This window comes from Culex quinquefasciatus, chromosome 2 (genome assembly GCF_015732765.1).
Source record: "Culex quinquefasciatus strain JHB chromosome 2, VPISU_Cqui_1.0_pri_paternal, whole genome shotgun sequence".
In the NCBI taxonomy this organism is placed as follows: Eukaryota; Metazoa; Arthropoda; class Insecta; order Diptera; family Culicidae; genus Culex; species Culex quinquefasciatus.
In genome coordinates, this window is record NC_051862.1 from 137,632,881 (window position 1) to 137,654,017 (window position 21,137).

Sequence of the window (21,137 nt, forward strand, 5' to 3'; positions counted from 1 at the left end):
CAAAAGGACGTCTGTCATGCAGTTCAAACACACTTGGTACACTTCTTTTAGCCAGGTTTTGCGTAACGCCAGACGAATCTGGTGAAAGTCGGGCAGAATTACTGACAGCTGTCTGCAAGACAGCCAGCAAAAAAAAAATCGGTTCAATCGGTTGACCGATGACGGTTGACCGTGCATGATCGGTTTGTTAAATATTCGCCAAAATGAGGGCAAGAATCTTGGGCTCTTCTGGGGGAAATTCTGCCAGACGGATGGCTGACGCAAGCCCCCATGAGAACGCCGAAATTGCGCCCGCCGTTCCCGACCTGGAGTTTTCAAAATTTCTTGCAATGCAATGTCAAAGGGCGTAGTGGGATTGTAAACAAAGATTGTTTTCCATTTGACATGTGAGCAAGATACACTCTTTGTTTACAAGCCCACTACGGCCGTTTTGCTAGATTTTTGAAAATTTTAAAACACGCCCAGTCAACTCAATTTAAATGAATTCCGTTCCAGTATTTTGATCGAGTTGACTTGGTACTAGCCAAGGTACCAAAAAACTTTATGAAACAAACAAATAAAAATACTTTTTTTCGAATAGCGAGTTTGCACTGTACATATTCTAGAATGTAAAGGAGCGACATCCCTCGTTCGTTTTTGCGCACTCTGATGTCAATTTGACACAAACGCTTTGCCATTTCTGTCAATCATGATTGCTGTCATTGCGCAAACGCTTCAGAATGACAGACGGAGAAAAACGCACTCATCATGTTTCTGGCAACTTTTCTCGGCACTATCATTTGAAAATGGTGTGTTAATGAATTTGTAAGACTGAAAACTACTGAAATTTTACTGATTTCAGTAAATATTCATATATTATGGCATTTGATATGATTAAATTCACCGATTGATGAAGATTTTTTTTTTAAATTTCGACCATTATCACCTGCTGCTAATCAAAAACATGACTTTATTTCACTAACGGGATACGCCTTTTCACAAACCCTCTCCGATTTCGCCCATCTTTTTCTCCAGCCAGAAGAAGAAGAGTTGTCTCGTCTGCTCTCTCGTTCTCTCTCTCCCCGTCCGCGAAGGAATCGTCCAGTCAGTGCAGCAGCAGTGTCGTGTCGTGTCAAAGATTTTCTCGTCGGCCAAGAGGCAGGAAGTGCTCCGGAGTGTGCTGTTCCGTGGAACTCTGTAAGGGAGGAAAGAAAAAAAAAAAGTTGATTCGTGGAAGCGATTTGTCGTCTGCCTCGTTACGGATCCAAGAGTGCCGTGTGGTCTGCCCCGCCGGAAAGTGTAGCCAAGTTTTGTTTTTTCTCGCGTAAGGAGAAAGTAGCCGCAGCAGAACCATGGATGAGGAGTACGACGCCATTGTCCTCGGCACTGGGCTGAAGGAGTGCATCCTCAGCGGAATGTTGTCCGTGTCGGGCAAGAAGGTGCTCCATATCGACCGCAATAAGTACTACGGCGGCGAGTCCGCTTCGATTACGCCCCTCGAGGATCTGTTCTCGCGGTTTGGCGTCGAGCTGCCCGAGGGCAAGTATGGCCGCGGCCGGGACTGGAACGTCGACCTCATACCCAAGTTCCTGATGGCCAACGGGCTGCTGGTCAAGCTGCTGATCCACACGGGCGTGACCCGTTATCTCGAGTTCAAGTCCGTCGAGGGCAGCTACGTCTACAAGGGGGGCAAGATCTCGAAGGTTCCCGTCGACCAGAAGGAGGCCCTCGCGTCCGACCTGATGGGTAAGTTCGTCTCGCTGCGTGTCAATTCGTCCAAAGGTTGTCGAAATTTCTGCTGGTCGGAAGAAAATTTTCTCCTCTTGCTCCATTGTTGTAATCATCGTCATCATCGAGGTTGACTGATGACGACGATGATGACGGCAGCAACCCCACTGACACTGACAGCTCCTGCCCCCACCCAGCTGTCATCGGTGCTGTGGCAGCAGGTTGGTCAAAAAAAGATGGAAAAGTTGGCAGAAAAGCGCAAGAGAAGGGAAATCGGCTGACTGGCTGGTTTGCGACGTTTCGCGAGAGGGTCAGCCAGCGGATTGTTGATACTTTTGAGGAGGGTGGAGTTAGTGGGTGGGTGGACCTTCAAAAATGATGGGGATTTTGCAACGGAAGTTTTTCTCGTGAATCATTCAGTTCTTTGACGTCTCGGTTCAGTTTGAAATTAAACATCAATAAAAATTGCAAACAAAGCCGTTTTTGGATCGGTTCTATTAAACTTGCATATAAGACAAGATGAGGGAAATTTGTATGTAGAAATGAAATACAAAAACGTTTTCCAAAACAAATTTAAAACGCATTGATTTGCTTTGCACTAACCTCCCTAAATTTAAGGATGTTGGTTTGTGGCCTGATACTGAAAAATGGCTGGATAATTTGTAAACATTTTTATACCAGCCAGTAGTCACCTTCAAAAAAAAAAAACTCGATGAATATCTGTACCAAAATGAATCTGCATTTGCTGGTTGCAGGCCATGGATTGATACCTAAGAGCATGAAATGGCACTGACCTTGTTGCGACCTTGTTGGAAGGTACGCAACTAACTACGTCCGTAGTTCTGTTAGATCATTCGAATTATCTTGATCAGAACAGTACAGCTTTGGTTCCTTCCAAGTGTCCTATTTTCTTACCTCTACGTTGGCATGGTTTTCGTGATGACCTAGCTGGTGGCCTGTGGAACGGCTCGTAAACCTTTGATCACCGCGGTTCAGAGTCGAGACGGCTGAAAGAAAGGGGTGCGACAATGTGGGAAAGGGAAGTCATTTGTGATTGTAGACGGTATTGTTTTGATTCGCAGTATGTTGGGTCAACTGCAATGGATGTACCTGAAACATTACAGAACGGGGTTTCTCTTCTTTCCATTTTGATCTACCATCTATCTTCTATATTTTATTTTGTTTACAGATTTTCTTAAACGGCATCTGATTATTATCCGCCATTTTATTAACCTTTGGTTATCTTATCTTTCACTCTTCTTTCAACTTTATTTGACCAATTAATACTGCTGCAACTAAGTGTGTAATCTGCCAAATCTATGTTGATTTCTTTATTTATATATCTATTTTTAATAATTTTTCATTTGCTTTATAAGTTGTCATTTATATAATATAAGCTTGTTTGTTATCGATATTTTTAACTAATGTCTATTTCTACATCTACTACATAAAGCTTTTACTTTTAAGTTAAGGTGTTTTTATAGCGACTAATAACGTCTCAACCCTCTTTCCCAATCAGATCGTAAGAATACGCCGTTTGTAAATAGGACAAAGACCTGCTAAAGATGTTGTGGTGATCCGCGAGAGTCAAGTAAAGCACTTGTGTTCAGAATGCTAGTCGCGAGGAGACTGACGCTCTCGAGACAAGCCGTGTGTGCGCGAACCGGAACAGAGAGTGCGCGAGTTTTAGTAGCATCGTATGTTCGGCAACAAGAAATAAGAGTGTTAATAGAGTCGTCTACCACAGATGTCAAAATCAAACCATCCACATTAACGACTCCCGGGTCTTTTGTGGTCTCTATTGCAAGTTTCTGCTCGAACCTAGGAGTCCGATGGCTTGAATGGGGAGAGCACCCAAACCTCTTTCTACTCCTAGGAACCTTCCACCCCAGTGTTTGAACTGACGACCTTTGGATTGCGAGTCCAACCGCCGCCAGCGATTCCACCGGAGTAGGCTTGGTTTGGTGTGTTGTTTGTACTTATGGCATGCAGACGACTCCTACACCTGGAATGACTTAACGGCCTAACAACAACCAAGGCCGGGACCGACATTTTACTTCCTCATCCGATGGAAGATGTCATAATTGTTTAATTTCAGGAATAAATATTTTCTCAATTATAATCGTGGATAGGCCCTTTGGTTTATCAAACCGAGTTTTTGTAAGTGTGCGTGTTGTCGCCGCACGTCGCAATTCGAGTTGTCAAAATTTCAACAAATCAAAGTGTGGGTCCAAAATAGGTTTAGCGATGTCTCCAAAATACATTCAAAAGGTCCAAAAAGCATCCAAATGTTTTACTTGAAATGCTTATTACTAAGGCTACCAACTGTACGGATTTTTTCCTTACCATACGGATTTTCGAACCTCTTCGCGGATTTTTAACAGGCCGGAATTTGTGTAGGGAATTTTACGCATAATACGGATTTGTACGGAATTTAACAACTTTTTAATCATTGAATTGCTTTTTAGATTTGGTCGAAGCTTTTGTTAACTAGAAATTTTTATTTTTCTGTGAGTTTGATTTAAAACGGGAGAGTTTTCTAGGGTTTCCTCAATTCAAACTTGATTATCAATAATTCTAGAGTTTTTGAACTATTGTCTTTCATATGTTGATAGTGGGAGCGGCTGTGGCTGACTGGTTACGGTGTTCGCTTTGTAAGCGAATGGATCTGGGTTCGATGCCCATCTGCTCCCAACGAGAAAGTTAAGAACACATAAAATTTGAAATTGAACGAAAAATCATAGTCGCTCTAGGCGGGGTTCGAACCCCCGTCTTTGGATTGGTAAGCAAAAATGCTAACCGCTAGGCCATGACGACTTGGTGAGCGTGGATTGGAATTAGGAATACTGTTACAGAGAGCGAGTTGTGGCGCTATAACCACGGCAAATAGTGTCCAGGGCATTCGTGGAAATACAATGTCCCATCCCAGAGGGTCCCGGAGTACCAAACCTTCTTAGCATGGTGCTCCCAACGAACACAACCAAATCTCGGAGCGTATGATGGTGTGTCCCCACGCTTCTTCCTCCCTGTCGATTCAGAATTGTGTTGTTGTTCGAACACTCAGTGCTCAAACTCAACCCAATTACGAGTCATCTCTGCGATACGGCTTTACGCAGTAGGCCTGGCCGGTTTAACGCTTGTGATGTTTCAATGCATTTCTAATGCAATGGCGCACTACAAATGTTAATAAATGACAAGAAGGGTGCTAGGCGTCATCTAACCTAAGGCACTCTCCAGGATCCCTTCGAAAGATTGGCTGCGCTAGGGTCTGATTAGATTAGATTAGATAGATATTGTCTTTCATATGTTGATAGGACCTTTAAAAAAAACTCTGGAATTGTTCTTTTAGAAATTCCTTACTAAATATATTTATCCATTTCCAAAGGCTTTCTAAAACTTGTTAAAACATTTGAACATTTGAATTAACAAATCTAGAGTTTTTTTAAAGGTCCTATAAAATGTTATGTTTTACATGTTTTAAGACCTTTTCAATAAAAAAAACTCTGGAAAATTGTTCGTGAAAACACTAAAAACGATAAACAAACTTGACATTTCGTAAACTATTAAACGTTTAACAAAAAAAAAAATGAAGAACATAATGATTTGATTCAAATTACGGTTTATTTTATGAATACTTTTAAACGTGCAAGTCATAAGCACTCTGATAGCATTTTGCTGTAAAAACGACACAGTTTTATATTTTTAGTTCTCAAATATATTAAATTTAATTTATCTAAATAATACATTGACAGTTTTTTTACACCATGGTGTCATATCGGCAAAGTGTACGGATTTTTGCTCAGCAAGAGTTGGTAGCCTTACTTATTACAATGAAATGGTTAAATTATCTTCTATTTTCAATAGTTCACTCTGTTAAGCATAAATTAAGGCACAAAACAATCCTGAAACGAGCCAAATTAGTTAAACCAAAATTGCAAAATATGTTGATGCTTTGCATAGTAGGTCCAAAATAGGGCCATATACCCTATTTCCAGTTCTTCTTTTTCTATCCCAAGCTCCAAAGGATAAACGTAAGCAAAACAAACGAAACTCTTTGTCTAGTTGGCCTAATGTAAGGGGAAGCTGCAATTACTAGATTGCCATTCGCTTTGTTTACAGGTAAAAATTGATTATAAAATAATGACGTTGAAAAAAAATGATAAAAAATACTGTATTTACACGCCCAAACCGTGGTTCTCCATTCTGAGCCGAGCTTTTCCGGTAATTTCTGTGCAATGTTTTAAATTAATTTGATAAAAATGACTCAATTACAACCATCCCCAACTGCCACATCCGATATCGATCGCACACCTGATTGAGCACCTCCACCAAACAACACACGACACCACACTCTCACTTTGGCAGCGCACACAGAGCGACAAAGTTTCGTAAATTTATTGAATTAAATTGCTTGCTCGCGCTTCGCCTGTTTTCCATTCTCCCCGGCCCATGGGCTCACAACAGCTGATGTCTCGCGACGACGACACCAACAGCAACAACAACAACAGGTACAATCAAGTGTCGACAAGCGGGTGTGTTTGAATAACTTTGAATAACTTTGTATTCCACTCACCAAATGTGACTTTCATGCACTGTAGCAAAATATGATGACGACGACAAAGACGCGACACGCACTTGCCTCCCCAAATTTTCTTTTATTGACGCCATCCATGCGGCTGGCGGTGCCATATAGAGACTGACATGGCCTGACCGGCTGCCTGACTAACTGTACGACCGTTGAGTCGAAAAGAAAGTTGATTGACTTTTAACCAGCCCCTCCTCCTCGTCGAGCGTTTCGATAATTTATGTTTTCCCACTCCATCCCCTCTTTTCAGGCATGTTCGAGAAGCGCCGCTTCCGCAACTTCCTCATCTACGCGCAGGACTTTATCCAGGACGACCCGAAGACCTGGAAGGACTTTGACCCGACCAGCAAGACCATGCAGGAGCTGTACGACAAGTTCGGGCTGGACAAGAATACTCAGGACTTTACGGGGCACGCGCTCGCCCTGTACCGCGACGACGACTACCTGGCGGAACCGGCCGTCAAGACCATCAACCGGATCAAGCTGTACTCGGACTCGCTGGCCCGTTACGGCAAGTCGCCGTACCTGTACCCGATGTACGGCCTGGGCGAGCTGCCCCAGGGCTTCGCGCGGCTGTCCGCCATCTACGGCGGCACGTACATGCTGGACAAGCCGATCGACGAGATCGTGTACGACGGCAGCGGCAAGGTCGTGGGGGTGCGCTCCGGCGAGGAAGTGGCCAAGTGTAAACAGGTCTACTGCGATCCCACCTACGTGCCGGAAAAGGTAAGGGGGGCGTTACCGTGGGGTTCTTTCAAATATTAGGTAACTAATTTAAAGGGAGTACAAGCTAGCACCGACTTTGTGGTGGGCAGTTAACGACAGAATGCGCCGGTTGAGAATCAAGGGCCGAGTCTTCAAACTGAGCATCATTACCGTGCACAGGGAAGTAACGCCGATGACAAGGCCGCTTTCTACGCTCAAGTCGGCCAGGAGGAGGAGTTCAGACCGGTTATTGGAAGGTTCAGCGCCCACCAGCAGATGATCGAGAACGACCTACGACTAATCGATTTCGCTACCTCCCGAAACATGGCCATGCGTAGTACCTTCTTCCAGCACAGCCTCCTCTACAAGTACACCTGGAGATCATCAAACGACACGGAGACACAAATCGACCATGTTCTCATCGATGGTCGGCACTTCTCGGACATAATCGACGTCATACCACTACCCGGTGGTGGCAACGCTGCGACATCCCCTTTCCGAGGTCAACAACATCCGACCGCTACGCGCGGGAACTCGAAGCTGCGTTGCCAGACGACGGGTGAGTTCGCCGAAGCCCCTCTGGAGACCTGCTGGAGCCATATGGAAGCAGCCATCATCGCAGCGGCATCGAGCGCCATCGGGTACGTGGACCGAGTTCGACGAAGGAATATCAGGCGATTTGGGACGAGAAGACAGCAGAGCCGGATAAGTGGCCGCTGCATAACATCCGTGGGAACAAGGAGTTGACAAACAGCAAACCCATCTCTTCCGGGATAAGAAGCACCGCCTGGTCAGGACATGGAACAGCTGTATTGCTCCAATGAAACGCGTGAGTTCTACAAGAAACTCAGTCAATCTCGGAAAGGACTAGCATGAAGTGATCGAAAGGTGGAAGCAGCACTTCGACGAGCCATCAAGCTGATGAACAACAAAGCAGCGGTGTGGAACTCTTCAAGATGGGCCCGTGCAAGCTGTCTGCATCGGCTGATATTCAAGATCTGGGATACAGAACAGCTACCGGAGGAGCGGAAAGAGGGAGTGATTTGTCCGATCTACAAGAAGGGGCCAAGTTGGAATGTGAGAACTATCAAGTTATCACTATTCTCTGCGCGGCCTACAAAGTGCTGTCTCAGATCATTTTCTGTCGTCTGTCGGAGCGAGCAAAGGATTTCGTCGGGACGTACCAATCCGGTTTCGTGGAGGGGAAATCGACAACGGATCAAATCTTTTTGCTACGTCAAATCCTTCAGAAGCGTCGTGAGTACCAGATCCCGACGCACCATCTGTTGATCGATTTCAAAGGCGCGTATAACCGCGTAGCTATGGAAGATCATGAACAAGACGGGCTTTTCTGGGAAGCTGATTCACGGTACAGCGTGAAGATCTCGGACAACGGTAAGGCGACGACATCGGGCTTGAAGGTACTATGAAGCGAGCGGGCTTCGACATGCGGAACACGATTATCAACCGGTCCAGCCAGCTCATCTGCTATGCCGACGACATGGACACCGACGAGGTACACCGAATCGAAGCGGGTAGCGGAGAAGGTTGAATTGAGGGTGAATGTGGCGAGTACTGAGTACCTGCTGGCAGGAGGAACCGAGTCCCTTAGAGCTCGCATAGGACCGAGCTTGACGATCCACGGCAACAAGTTCGAGGTTGTGGAGGAGTTTGTGTACCTCGGAACGTTAGTGACGTCAGACAACAACTGCAGCAGGGAAATTCGAAGGCGCACCATCGCTTGAAGTCTACTATGGACTGATCTCGTTTCTCGGCATACAAAGTGTGACATGTACGAAACGCTGATAAGACCGGTCGTCCTCTACGGGTACAAGACGTGGACGATGCTCGAGGAGGACTTGCAAGTGCTTGAAGTTTTCGAACGACGAGTGCTAAGTACGACCTTTGGCGGCGTGCGTGAGAACAATGTATTGAGGAGAAGGATGAACCACGAGCTAGCGCAACTCTACTGCAAGCCAAGTATTAGGATGGCCAAATCCGGTGGACTGATCAGGTCGCAAGAATGCCAGACGCGCCGAATCAGTCAATCAATTAGGTGAAGTTGGTGTTTAATTCAGAACCAAGTGGAGAATTGAAAAGAAGCAGCCCGGAAACTAGTAGGATGCCAACGCATCTGTAGACAGTTCATGACCCGGGGACTGTTCGAGCAGTAAAAGTAAAGTAAGACTCCAACTCTGACTTGTCAGAAATTGTCTACTACGACTCCGGGTCCTCGAAAAAACTCCGGATCGAATGATAAATTTAGGAAGCAAGTGATTTAATAAGCCTTTCCTCAGGCTAAAACGATTTTTTTCATCGAAATTTAAATGAATGCTTTGTTACTAAAAACACTTTAAACTAATCCAATTACCAATTCTCCCGCGCAACACAGGTCCGCATCAAGGGCAAGGTCATCCGGTGCATCTGTCTGCTGGACCACCCGGTCGCCAACACCAAGGACGCCCTCTCGACGCAGATCATCATTCCCCAGAAGCAGGTCGGGCGCCGGTCCGACATCTACGTGTCGCTGATCAGCTCGACGCACCAGGTGTCGGCCAAGGGCTGGTTCATCGGTATGGTGTCGACCACGGTCGAGTCGGACAACCCGGAGGCGGAGATCAAGCCGGGCCTGGACCTGCTCGCGCCGATCGCGCAAAAGTTCGTGTGCGTGTCGGACTACTACGAGCCGACCGACAACGGGCTCGGCTCGCAGGTGTTCATCTCCGAGTCGTACGACGCCACCACGCACTTTGAGACCACCTGTCTGGACGTGCTCGACATCTTCAAGCGCGGCACCGGCGAGGACTTTGACTTTTCCAAGATCAAGCAGGAGCTCGGCGATGAGGAGCAGTAAGAGGCAGGGAGGGAAGGTCAAGTCGCGGAACGAGCGCAGTGTGATGAGAGATGTGGGGTAGGGAGAGAAGCATGATGATGAAAGACAGATCGCCACACTCTTCCTTGCAGCGAGAAAGTGGAGGGAAAAAAGTTTAAACAAGAAGAGAGGACAGCAGCACGACTACTCTCGACAGATTATTAATTACGATTAATATATGGAAAAAAGAAAATCTGCATCTGATACATTATTAATATTTACTGCTATTTTTAGTATCAATAAAAATTTACTTTAAAAACAGCAACCATTATTGTATAACAGACAAACCAAGCTATTGTAAGGTATTTTCCAACAAACAAAAACTGCAAATGAAGCATGAATCGAGACAAACAAAACAAATTGAGAACATCGAAGTATCACCTGGAATCAAGCGAGTTCACATACCACAGACATGGGTACAATCATTTTCCCCCAACTTCAGTATATCTTATCGAAATGGTATTTTTTGCTTGCTTTTGTTTTAATTAATCGCCGCTGAAATAAAATCAAGCACACACACTCATATTCACGGTACTACTTACAGCCACAATCACACACACACAAACACACTTATTTCAGGTTCATGTTTTTCACGAAACATTCTCACGATCACTAGAAGTTCGACAATTTTGCTTGACGAATCGAGGAGAGGAAACATCATCATCTGTGAACGCGACTAACAGCAGCAGCAGCACTCACACACAAACTGTACGAGGTTTTACGGGAAACGGTAAAAGGCTCGATTATAATGTGCGAAAAAAAAAGCAGAAAGAAATAGAATAATCAAATTTATCCACGTATGTAATGCACTGGAAAGCAAAAAAAAAAAAGAAATTATAATAACATTTATTATTAAGAAGATAAAAGAAGCTGCATGCGATGGAAAATAAATCCGGCAATGTTTTTGTTTTGGCTTTTTAGAAAAGAGAAAAAAAGATCACCCCTGTGTAATTTTGTGTTTATTTTTTTTATTAAATGTTTCTCTTGTGTTTACAACCTGCTTGTTTTTTACTTATACACCAAAATATACCCATGGTTTATGCTTTGTTTTGCGCAAGAATCAGCAAATAAACTAATCATCTAGTGACAAAAAATATGTATCTACGTACTGCAAAAAAGATGTGAAAGAATTACCTAAAAGAAGAAAAAAAAACTATAAAATTAAGTAAGGCTGTTCAATTTAGCGTAAAATGCAGAAAACAAAAGAATGAAAGTAAAAAAAAAACATTTAAAAAATAAGAGATGAGCATTCCTGTTTCAAGAAAGAGAAGGTAAAACAACACTGCGAAAAGAAAAGAGAACAAAACTCATAAAAAAATCGAGCGCATTTTTTGATCAATCAAATTAAACATTGCTTCACCAACCAAAAAAAGAAGAATCTGGTATCCTCACAGTGGCGAGTGTTTGTGAATCCTTCCCACTCCGTCGACATCTTTTTTGTGTCGTTCCTCATTTTTTTGGTGCTGCCGTTGCTTAGAATTGCAGCATTATGTAGAACTTCCCGAAGAAAAGCGCGTTTTCAAGTCACGCTACGAGTCCTGCTTCAAATGCGCAAAACACGTGGAAAAAAAATGTTAACGCTGTGTAGTAACTAATTCCGGGTTCTGGCTTAGCGCAACAATGGTTGCAGCAAAAGAACAAAAATGTGGACACGAAACATTGTAACGGAAAATTTGGGAGGTCAATAAAGGAATTTTCATCATCAAATGCGAATTGGCTTGTTTTTCTTGCGGAGATGACGGTCGTTGGGTTACAATTTTGTCGGCGGTAAAATCGCCCCATTTCACTGCGTTCCTCACTATTTAACTATTATTTTGCAAAACTGTTGATTGAATGAAAAGCACCTGTTAGAAGCTGTAATTACGTCTGCTTGTTCATATGCCAACGTTGAGTGCTCGATGGAATCATATGCTGTTGCCCTATCCAGAAAAAAAAACTTAAAATTATTAATCGATTCGATTTTGGTTCATTTGTTTGTCACCCTGTAGCGCGCATTGAAATGTTTCCCCACCCCTGAATCTGAAACATTTCATCGGGTAAACAAATCGAAACGCGGTCGGCAAACAATTTACGCCTCAAAAACTCGTAAAAAACATGTTAAAACGTGAAGTTTTCAATGAACATGTGCATCGTAGTGCAGTCCGGTTTCATTGTGACAACGGAAGCAGTGAAATTTACACCTACGGGCAGCTGTGGAACGCGGCGAAAGTTGTGCAGAAAGTTATCGAGAAATGGCAGGAGCCGGGCGTTGTTGTTGGTGTGGCGCTGAAACATTCCCCGGCGCTGGTTGGGGTCCTGTGTGGGTAAGTCGGAAATTGTTGCACGTTGTAATGGGAGACAGTGGTCTTCCTTATCTCTCAGGTGGCAGATCTTGGTATCGCGATATGTAACTGGAAATAATGTTTAAAACAAATTTACGAATTTAAACCTGTTTTCAAATCATTAAATTTCTAATTTTTGACTAAAATTAATTCATACCGTTGTGATGGTGCTATAAATTGTTGCATTTCGAGGTTGGGCCAAATTGAGTTGAAGCTAAACCGTAAAAAACTCTAAAAGGTTGTCTATTATTATAAGAAGGTAGTTGCGATCTGTTCGTGCTATCTTGACACACTCTGGAAGTGCGACAACTTGCCAAAGGAAATGTATTCAGATGACGTTTTGTCAAATAGTACTGATCGTGCTATATTGTCGCATGTGCATTTTGAGCCAAATTGAGTAACGAACGTCATTTTATCTCACCTTTTGACCTGGGGTGAATAGAGAGGCTCAATGACGGAACCGTTTTGAATTAACTGTCAAAGCGGAACCATTTTATTTTTGCCAGAAGCGGCAAGTATTGTAATCGATCATTAGGGAAATTATTGTTAAAAGCAAATGTGGTTTGTTGATGTTCATTTTCTCTTATTATTTTCATTAAGAAAATGCCATTCGGGAAGGGCATAAGTGTTTTAAATACACTCAAACCCCGATGGGTTGACACCAACTGTTGTCAAACGAACGGGGTCACACCCCTTTTACACGGAGTTCACACACACTACTAAACGTTTGTTTTGATAGTGTACGTGAGCGCCGTGTAAAAAGTGACAGTTCGTCACTTTTTAGTTTGACTTTGACCAACCAACGGGGTACAAACTAAAAAAGTGTCAAACGAAAAAGTGACCAACCACCGGGGGTTGAGTGTATTTTTGTATTTCGTAATTTAAATATTGCTGTATCTCGAAACCGAAACAAACTTGTAGGAAATTTGACGGGATTTACACTGAAAGAAGAAAACACTCTACGTTTATGAGAATTTTTGATTTTTAAGTTTAAAAGTAAATTTTGAAGGTGAGCCCACAATTTTTTTAGTTCATTTTTTTGTGAAAATAGCCTAAGATGTTACTAACAGACTCAAGGAAAATTAAGGATGGAGCAACTCACGTAAAAAATACAAAAATCATTTGCAGAAACTTTTTTTTTGAAATGAGGTCTTAATGTAAAAAGTTTCAAAAACCGAATAAGGGAATCGATTCTCCAGGCAATTTTTCATAAAAGTCTCCATATTGACCACTGTCCTAAGTCATACGTTGAGAATTTACAGGGTAAAAATGTAGAAAAAAATTGTTTTGCTCCCGATTTGAGTGGTAGAAAAAAAACCAGTTCTCCCTAAAGGATTTTTTTCAATTCAATTCGGTTTTATTGGTGAATAATCAAGATACAATGAGTTATTTTGAAGTGCATAACAGAGTTTTGGAGTTCCTTACAGCTGTGTGTTGCATCATAATCCATTTAGGAACAATTATTTCTTTAACTAAGGCACTAGCAAGAGTAAGAAAAAACTATAAAAAAAAACTTACAGAAATTGCAAAGGAAAGGGGATAGAGGAAGAGAAAGCTTAATACTAGATCACAGAAAATTTATCCTTTGTAGATGTGTTTGATCATCAGTTCCCCAAGGGCCAGGAATTGTTCTGCCTTGTTCCGGCAGCTCCGAAACCGCGTCATCATCTCCCCCGCGAGAGCAAAGAACTCCGGCAGGTTGAAGAGATTTTCCCCGGTGACTTCTTGCTGGGCCGTACTGCCGCTACCGGCAGCGACCACGCTGGCGAACGAACGCCCCCAACCAGGAGGGAACGCTGAGTTTTCCGCTGGAACCGTACGCTGTCCAGCTGCAGGAACGGCTGCGCTCGTACTTCGCTGGGGAGGGTGGGACGCTTTCTTTTTTCTCTTTTCCTGCTCCTCGAGGTAGGCCTTGCGCGCGACGCATCCGCGGTAATTGCCGGTATGGTTGCCGTCACAGTTCGCGCACTTTACGCGCGGCTTGGTTTGTTCTGCCTTGTCCCCCAAGTCCGCCTTTCGTGGCAGTGCGCACGCCTCCGAGAGGTGTGACTCACCGCACTTCACGCAGCGGGGCCGGAGGTTGCAGTTCCGCGAGCCGTGGCCGAATTTCTGGCAACGGTGGCATTGCGCTACGTCCGTCGGGTTCTTGGTGTAAAACCGCCAGTTTACCCAAAAACCGTCCAACGTTTTAGTCCGCCGCAGGTCTTGGATCTTGACGGTGCCGCGGTCGAAGTACAACAGGTACAGTGTGTGTGTACCTGTTACCGCTGTCTTGCGCGAGAGCACTTTAATCTCCCGCGGTTTTATTCCGGCGTCCGAAAGGTTACCCTTCAGGTCGGAGATCGGACGGTCTTGATAACCCTGCAAGACAACCTTAACAGGGGGCTTCTCGGGGTTGAATGTGTAGAAGTTGAAGTTGCTACGCTTCAATTCTTCAAACACCAGGTCGAAATTCTTTTTGGTCAGTGTGATCACTTGCACTGCCGACTTACCGATTTTCAGACAATATCCGAGGCCTTCCAGCAACTCGTCAACATCGTCCGCTAACGTGTCCAAAACAAAAATTGGAGGTGGTCTACGTTCCGCTGGAGAGTTGTTCTTTTTGACGTCGGCACTTTTTCCGTGCACGACCATCATCGTCGTCGTCGTCGTCGGTAGTGCTGCTACCGTCAGAGTTGTTATTTTCTTCGTCGTCGCTCAGCATCTGGAACTCGTTCCTGATGGGGATGTTGGCGGATGTTGATGTGCCACTGGTCGTGGCACCGGAAGTACCGGAACGGGTTCGCACTGGTGATCTTGGGACATATCCAGGATGTAGTAACTTTTGTCGATGCCTTCAGCGCTGACGCTCCCCTGCGCGATGGCGGCCGACACGGCGTTGGTTTGTTTACCTTTTTGCACACGGCCGGTAGACGAACTTCGCGGGTTTTCGAGGCCGCACTCGAACTGCCACGGCCACGGCCGGCCTTTGGCATGCTGGAGAAGCAAACTCGCGGGTAACCACAATCAATTACGGCGAAAAAAATCGAAAAAACGATGGAGCACTGAGCACTAGCTGCATGCTCTCGTGCGTACACGGAGGGAGCTGACCTAAAGGAATACATTGTAGAAAAAACCAAAAAATTGCTCGAATGGAAATGCTCCATTGGAATTCGAATCGTATACGAATTCCGTTTCAACAACCGGTACGTACACGGTACGATTGAGTTACCTGGCCTAAACTCTATGTCCATATATCAAAACTTTACGTAGTCTACGCCATTCCGGTTATGTCTGTGACATAACTTCTTTGACTTTTTTATGGGTTTTGGCAATTTTTAAAAGACAGACTTTATTTTCCAGTCTCGTAAATATTTTTCCCCGAAAGCTCGTCCAATTTCCCATAAGATTGTCTTTGACCACATTTCAAGTCTGTCATAAAAAAATTGCCAACAATTATCAAAAAACCATTTAAAAATCAAAAAATCTTATAAACGTAGAGTGTTTTCTTCTTTCAGTGTAATTTTTTCGTAAAGCCCGTCAAATTTCTTACAAGTTTGTCTTTGACCACTTTTTGATATGATGCAACGGCTTCGAGATTCAGCAATATTTATATTACGAAAATCAAAAATATTTAAAACACTCACGCCCTTCCCGAATGGCATTATCGAGTGAAACTGGCTTCATATACACAAAAATGGCTTATATAAGCGTAGGATAACATGTTTACTAAGTTTCATTGAAATCGGAGAGGGTCCGGTACAACCGATTCCATATTTGACATGGAATTGCTCCCTTTTGGAATTATTATCGGAATTACCAGAACCATTACTAGTAAAATCCATCATCGAACCATTCTTTCTCCAAAAATTCCACTTCCTACTGGCTTATTCCCTTTTCAGCACCCATCCGGAGGTCGTCTTCAACAGTTGATTCCGCCCGAATTGTGGGCACGATTCACTTTTTCTAGTACAACACGTTATTTTTCCAGACGGTGTACTTTGTCTCAAAATTTGCACTGTACTTCCGGCAGCTCTAGCTTACATTTAGTTCCAAACCGACTTCTCAAACCTCTGCTGACGCAGTAATTTTTCTCCCGAAAACTTGAAAAAAGTGCAAAGAAAAAGTCACGCTTGTGCTTGAACCACCTTCTACTTTTTGACGTAAACAAAGTGGGATCATTTGAAAATTTCGCTACGCATTCTTTGTTTTCATCCCCCAGCTTTTGACCTTCACAGAACCCCAATATTCGATTTCAATCCTGTTCCTGAGATATTCAACAAAAACCGAAAAAAACTCCGTGCATTGTTGTCACACTTTATATGAAAGCAGTTACGATCAGAGCGTGCTATCTTGAGACATCCTGAAAATAGAGGAGAAAATCGTGACGTCAGAAATGAACTCAAATCATTCAAAGTTCATTTTGTGAGTGACTTTAACATTTTTTTTTTTCACCTATAGTTTGACGTTTTCTGTGGGAGAGAAAAGGAGGCGAATACTTTATGAAAATCATACCTGTCAAAATTCCTAGCCTCAAAATTTTGTCGCGAGTTGCTTTTCTCCTCTATTGCTGTAAGTGCGACAACTGGCCAAAGGGATTTTCAGTTAGAACGCATTTGATGCATGTACAGTACATGCCCGAAAACTGTAAACATTACAGACTGTTCAGGGGAAACAGACTGGCCGATGCAAAATAAACAGGCACTGGCAACGTATGTTTTGCGCTTGCAACACTGCCAGTTTTGCTGGGCGTAAAGGGCGGTTGGTGTCCAGCGCGTTTGGATCTGTCAAACATTGGCCAAACTGTTTCCTATACAAACTGTAGTAAACATGATATGATTGTAACTTGGGAATCCGTAAACCAACTTCAACCAAAATTTTAGACACAGAAATGTCAGCCAAATAAAACAACACACGTTTTTCTTGCGGCACGTCGAAATCGACGCTGTCGTGCTATTTTTTCGACGATCCGAGAAAAAACGCGTTTTAATGTTTGACCTTGAATAAATAGAAAAGTCGGGCATGCAATGTAAACAAAAACAAACATGTTCTGTTTGGTCGGCCGTTATTTGCATTGTCCCGTAGTTTGGTTAAATTTCACTGCTGTCCCGCCCGTGTGGATCAATCGGGCCGCGCACTGGACTCACGATCCAGAGTCGCTGGTTCCGCGGGGGGCGCTCTAAAATTCTTTGTGTAAATAAGGGTATTCGGCGCCGTCGCTCCGTGCCATACTTTCATACACTTAGGAGCCCAGGGCGGTGAAGTCCTTGTAGATAAAAAGGAAAACACTAGTAGTGGTTGGTACTAGCAATAGTGGCCGACAGCTATAAAAGTCAACTTCGTCGTTGGAGTCCCGAATTATGTTTAAAAAATGTTTACAGTAGCCGGGCATGTACGTGTGTCAAACTTGTTCTGACCTGAAACCCCTTTGGCTCTTTCATTGATTTTCGGGGTGGGTCAAGATAGCAGGACAAGATTGAAACTTCTTTCATATGAAATGTGACAACAATGCACGGAGTATTTTTGATTTTTATTGAATATCTCAGGCAATCGATGCATCCAGATAGCCCGACAGCGATTTTATTTACTCCTGGAGAGAACCTAAGTTTGTTTGAATCCGAAAGAAAAAGTGTTCCGAATTTGTAGATTTCAAGGGTAAATGTTTATCTTCAAAAACATGAAATAAAACGTAAAAAAAATACAGTCGGTCTATACATCATCATGCTCACAAGAAAAGCTTTCTTACGGAGGTAAAACCAAATCATTATGTTCAATTATCGTTTTTCTATGATTTTTTTTAACAATGGCCGATCTGTAAGCTGTTCCGAATATGTGGGATGACTGTAATACATTTTCAATTAACAGAACAAAGAGCTAAGATATTTATATTTTCAACTTTCAGAATTTGTTTAACGAAATCTGCATTTTGCTGCTTAAAAATACACAAAAATATTGAGAAATACCAACCTGCTCATTACTTTGCCTACCAGCACGAGCTCGCTAGCCTCCAAAAGAATCACAACTTCGAAATCCTCGAATATCTGTACATACTCAGCGAACGTGTAGTTCTGCTTCGCATCAAAACCGAAACCCTTCCTCCTCCGCTAAAACCCCAGGACAACATTGCGTACTGCGTAGTCACTTCCGGCAGCACCGGAACACCCAAATTCGTGCGAGTTCCCACCCAATGTATCCTCCCCAACCTGGAGGAACTACAGCAGATATTCCGTCTAACGGCCGATGATCGTATCTACGCTTCGGCTTCACCACCCTCGTTCGATCCCTTTATAGTAGATGTCTTTCTCGGATTGAGGTGTGGTGCTTGTCTGGTTCTTGTCGAGGAAACGATTCGACTTGACGGTGATCGCTTGCTGAAGGTACTGTTTGGTGAGGGTGGGATCACCTTTCTGCAGATTACTCCGTCGCTGTTGCGACGCTGGAGCTGGACTAGTTTGGAGCGCATTGTGCTGGGTGAAGGGAGTCCGCTGAGATGCCTCGTGTTGGGAGGGGAACCGTTTCCGGATGGTTTGGACAAACTGAAGAAGAGTGGGCTGAGGATATTCAACATATACGGCATAACGGAGATGTCTTGCTGGGCGACCATCGAGCAGGTACTTCTCGGATGCGAAGGTCAGGTGGCTTTGGGAACACCAATAGATGGTAGTGTTGAGCTGGAGTTGCGTGACGTGGAAACGGCAGAGATTGTTGATTTGAACTCGACGGAGTGTGTTCGAGGAGAGCTCTATTTGGGCAGTCGAGTCCGCAAGTGCCTGGTTGATGGCGAGGAGGGAATGCTAGAGAGTGAGGATGTTCTGTATCGAAGGACTGGAGATTTGGTGGAACTGAGAGCTGATGGCAAGTACTATTACCTGGGTAGATGTGACGACATGGTTAAGCGATTCGGTGTTCGAGTCAGTTTAGCACAAATTGAGCAGGTAGGTGATCGATACCAGGAATTAACGAAGAGCTTCGCAGTTTTCGATGAGACTAGTCACAAGTTACTGCTACTTTACACAGCGATTGATAAAGAGTTTGACGAGCAATCGTTGCGACAGTATCTTCGAGTAAATCTACTGGAAAGTCATCATCCCGATGAACTCCTACAAGTTCAAAGCTTTCCACTAACCGCTCATGGAAAGATCGATAGACAACTGTTGAAGAAGCGATACTTCGATAAAGCTGACGTAGACACCTCAAAGAATCTTCAGGATTTCTTCGTTGAACAGCTGCTCAAACTACTAGGAATTCAGCTGAACTTCAGCCTTAAAGATCATGCTACAAAGCGAGCCAAGCTCGATCGCGAATGCTCCTTCGTTGACGCCGGTGGAACTTCGATGCAGGCAGTTCAGCTCGTCACGTCGGTTCAGGACCAGTTCAGCGTAGGTATACCTAACTTGATCGGGATGCTGTTGGACAAAACCGTTTCCCTGAAAGAGGCCGCAACATATCTGGATGATGTTCGTTGCGGATCAGATCCACCACCTTCGAAGTCAACGCTGAGGATCGAAGTCGCGATCGAGTTTAGATTCGACATGGGCAAGTGCATCGACGCTACTCCAACCATATTCAAGAGCGTGAAAAGAAATCGAACGATCGTTGCCGTTGGAAGTCACTCCCACAGGGTGATCGTGCTGGATTTGGACAGCGACGAACTGGTATCGGAACTGGTACTTCCCGATCGTGTCGAGAGTTCGGTTAGTTTTCTAGCAGAAACGGGTTGCGGTTTGGTTGGTTGTTACGATGGACTGCTGTACTGTTTTGACCTGTGGAGTGGCGCGATTCGGTGGAAGTTTGACTCTGGAGGCATGATCAAGTGCAAAGCGCTGGTAGGCGATTCGAGGATCATCTTTGGAAGCTACGCTGAGAATTACAACCTATTTGCGTTAGATTTGGTAAAAACAAAACAACCTTGAAAGCAGATCAAGTTTCTTAAATCTCGATCAAATTTTAGGGAGGATCACTCGTATGGAAGCTATCAATTGGGAAGAAAGGTATTCTATCCTCGCCGATCTCGCTGTCCAACGGAACAGCATTCGTGGCTACTTTGGACGGATCGTATTGCTCCTTCGCTACAGCAGATGGCACAATTCAATGGTCTGGAAAACTCGAATCTCCGGTATTTGCGACTTCCGTCTTTGTGGCTCGTAGCGAGGCGATTTTGGTAGCTGAAGTAAGAGGACTGTTGCATTGTTTCTCATGCCTAGATGGATCTCAGGTTGGTTGGTTCTCTGCAAATATTGAACAATTTTGACATTTTATCCGATTCTAGCTTTGGCAAATTTCGGTCAATGGAAACATTTTCTCCACACCAACAGTAATACCACAAACAGACCACGTAGATATTGTGTTTGGTTGCCACGATAAGCATCTCTACTGCTACAGTTGGAAGGATTGCGCGAGTCATGAACCGCCTGAATTAAGGTGGAAGTTAAGATTGCAGTCACCCGTATATGCAGGGCTAGTTATAACGAACAATGTAATTGTAGCTTGTAGTACTTCTGGTTATATTAACATGATCTTTTGGACTAATGCTCAGCTAGTGGGAATGATAAAGCTGGAAGGAGAAGTTTTTTCAACGCCAGTTATTGGTTCGTTAGATGTTGTTTACGTTGGTTGTCGCGATAATTATCTCTATAAGTTAGATATAAGTGGACTAAGTGATTTGGAAAAATAATGATCAGGTGCAAAGTAAAAGCCTACAAATTTACTTGAAGAAAGTTTGAGAAATTCCCTACAGATTTGTTTGAGCAAGATGCCAGCACATGCCAGTTCTCCGCCATTATGGTTATGCTTGTGATTTCAGAACTGTGCATTTTGATCTTTTAAGTTAACATAATATCTCTGACCATTTCTACTGAACTATTCGAATTAACTAAATAAGGGACCATCCATAAACCACGTGGTTCCTTGGGGGGTGTTTATTGGGTGGTCCCTAAACATTTTTTAGCTTCATAGTTCGGCTGTGATT

At 43.9% G+C, this 21,137-nt stretch overlaps 2 protein-coding genes across 2 annotated transcripts; both read left to right on the plus strand.

Annotated features, from left to right (window-relative positions):
• The first annotated feature begins 1,063 nt into the window (after positions 1-1,063).
• Positions 1,064-11,582, plus strand: LOC6048490 (rab GDP dissociation inhibitor alpha). Its single transcript, XM_001865357.2, has 3 exons — positions 1,064-1,725; positions 6,543-7,018; positions 9,390-11,582. Exons 1-3 carry the CDS (start codon positions 1,332-1,334, stop codon positions 9,849-9,851), a joined length of 1,332 nt encoding a protein of 443 aa, XP_001865392.1. The 5' UTR covers positions 1,064-1,331; the 3' UTR covers positions 9,852-11,582.
• A 327-nt stretch (positions 11,583-11,909) lies between these two features.
• LOC6048483 (beta-alanine-activating enzyme) lies at positions 11,910-20,863 on the plus strand. Its single transcript, XM_038256870.1, has 4 exons — positions 11,910-12,172; positions 18,072-20,061; positions 20,121-20,384; positions 20,439-20,863. The coding sequence occupies exons 1-4, from the start codon at positions 11,964-11,966 to the stop codon at positions 20,841-20,843; spliced, it is 2,868 nt and encodes a 955-aa protein (XP_038112798.1). The 5' UTR covers positions 11,910-11,963; the 3' UTR covers positions 20,844-20,863.
• Positions 20,864-21,137: the final 274 nt, after the last annotated feature.

Excerpts from the sequence above, each read along its gene's own strand:
- LOC6048483 (XM_038256870.1), top strand. The coding sequence starts at position 11,964 with ATGTTAAAACGTGAAGTTTTCAATGAACATGTGCATCGTAGTGCAGTC. Across the intron at positions 12,173-18,071 it reads CTGGTTGGGGTCCTGTGTGG|AATTTGTTTAACGAAATCTG; the intron begins GTAAGTCGGAAA and ends TTCAACTTTCAG. Across the intron at positions 20,385-20,438 it reads CATGCCTAGATGGATCTCAG|CTTTGGCAAATTTCGGTCAA; the intron begins GTTGGTTGGTTC and ends ATCCGATTCTAG.
- LOC6048490 (XM_001865357.2), top strand. The coding sequence starts at position 1,332 with ATGGATGAGGAGTACGACGCCATTGTCCTCGGCACTGGGCTGAAGGAG. Across the intron at positions 1,726-6,542 it reads CCTCGCGTCCGACCTGATGG|GCATGTTCGAGAAGCGCCGC; the intron begins GTAAGTTCGTCT and ends CCCTCTTTTCAG. Across the intron at positions 7,019-9,389 it reads CCACCTACGTGCCGGAAAAG|GTCCGCATCAAGGGCAAGGT; the intron begins GTAAGGGGGGCG and ends CGCGCAACACAG.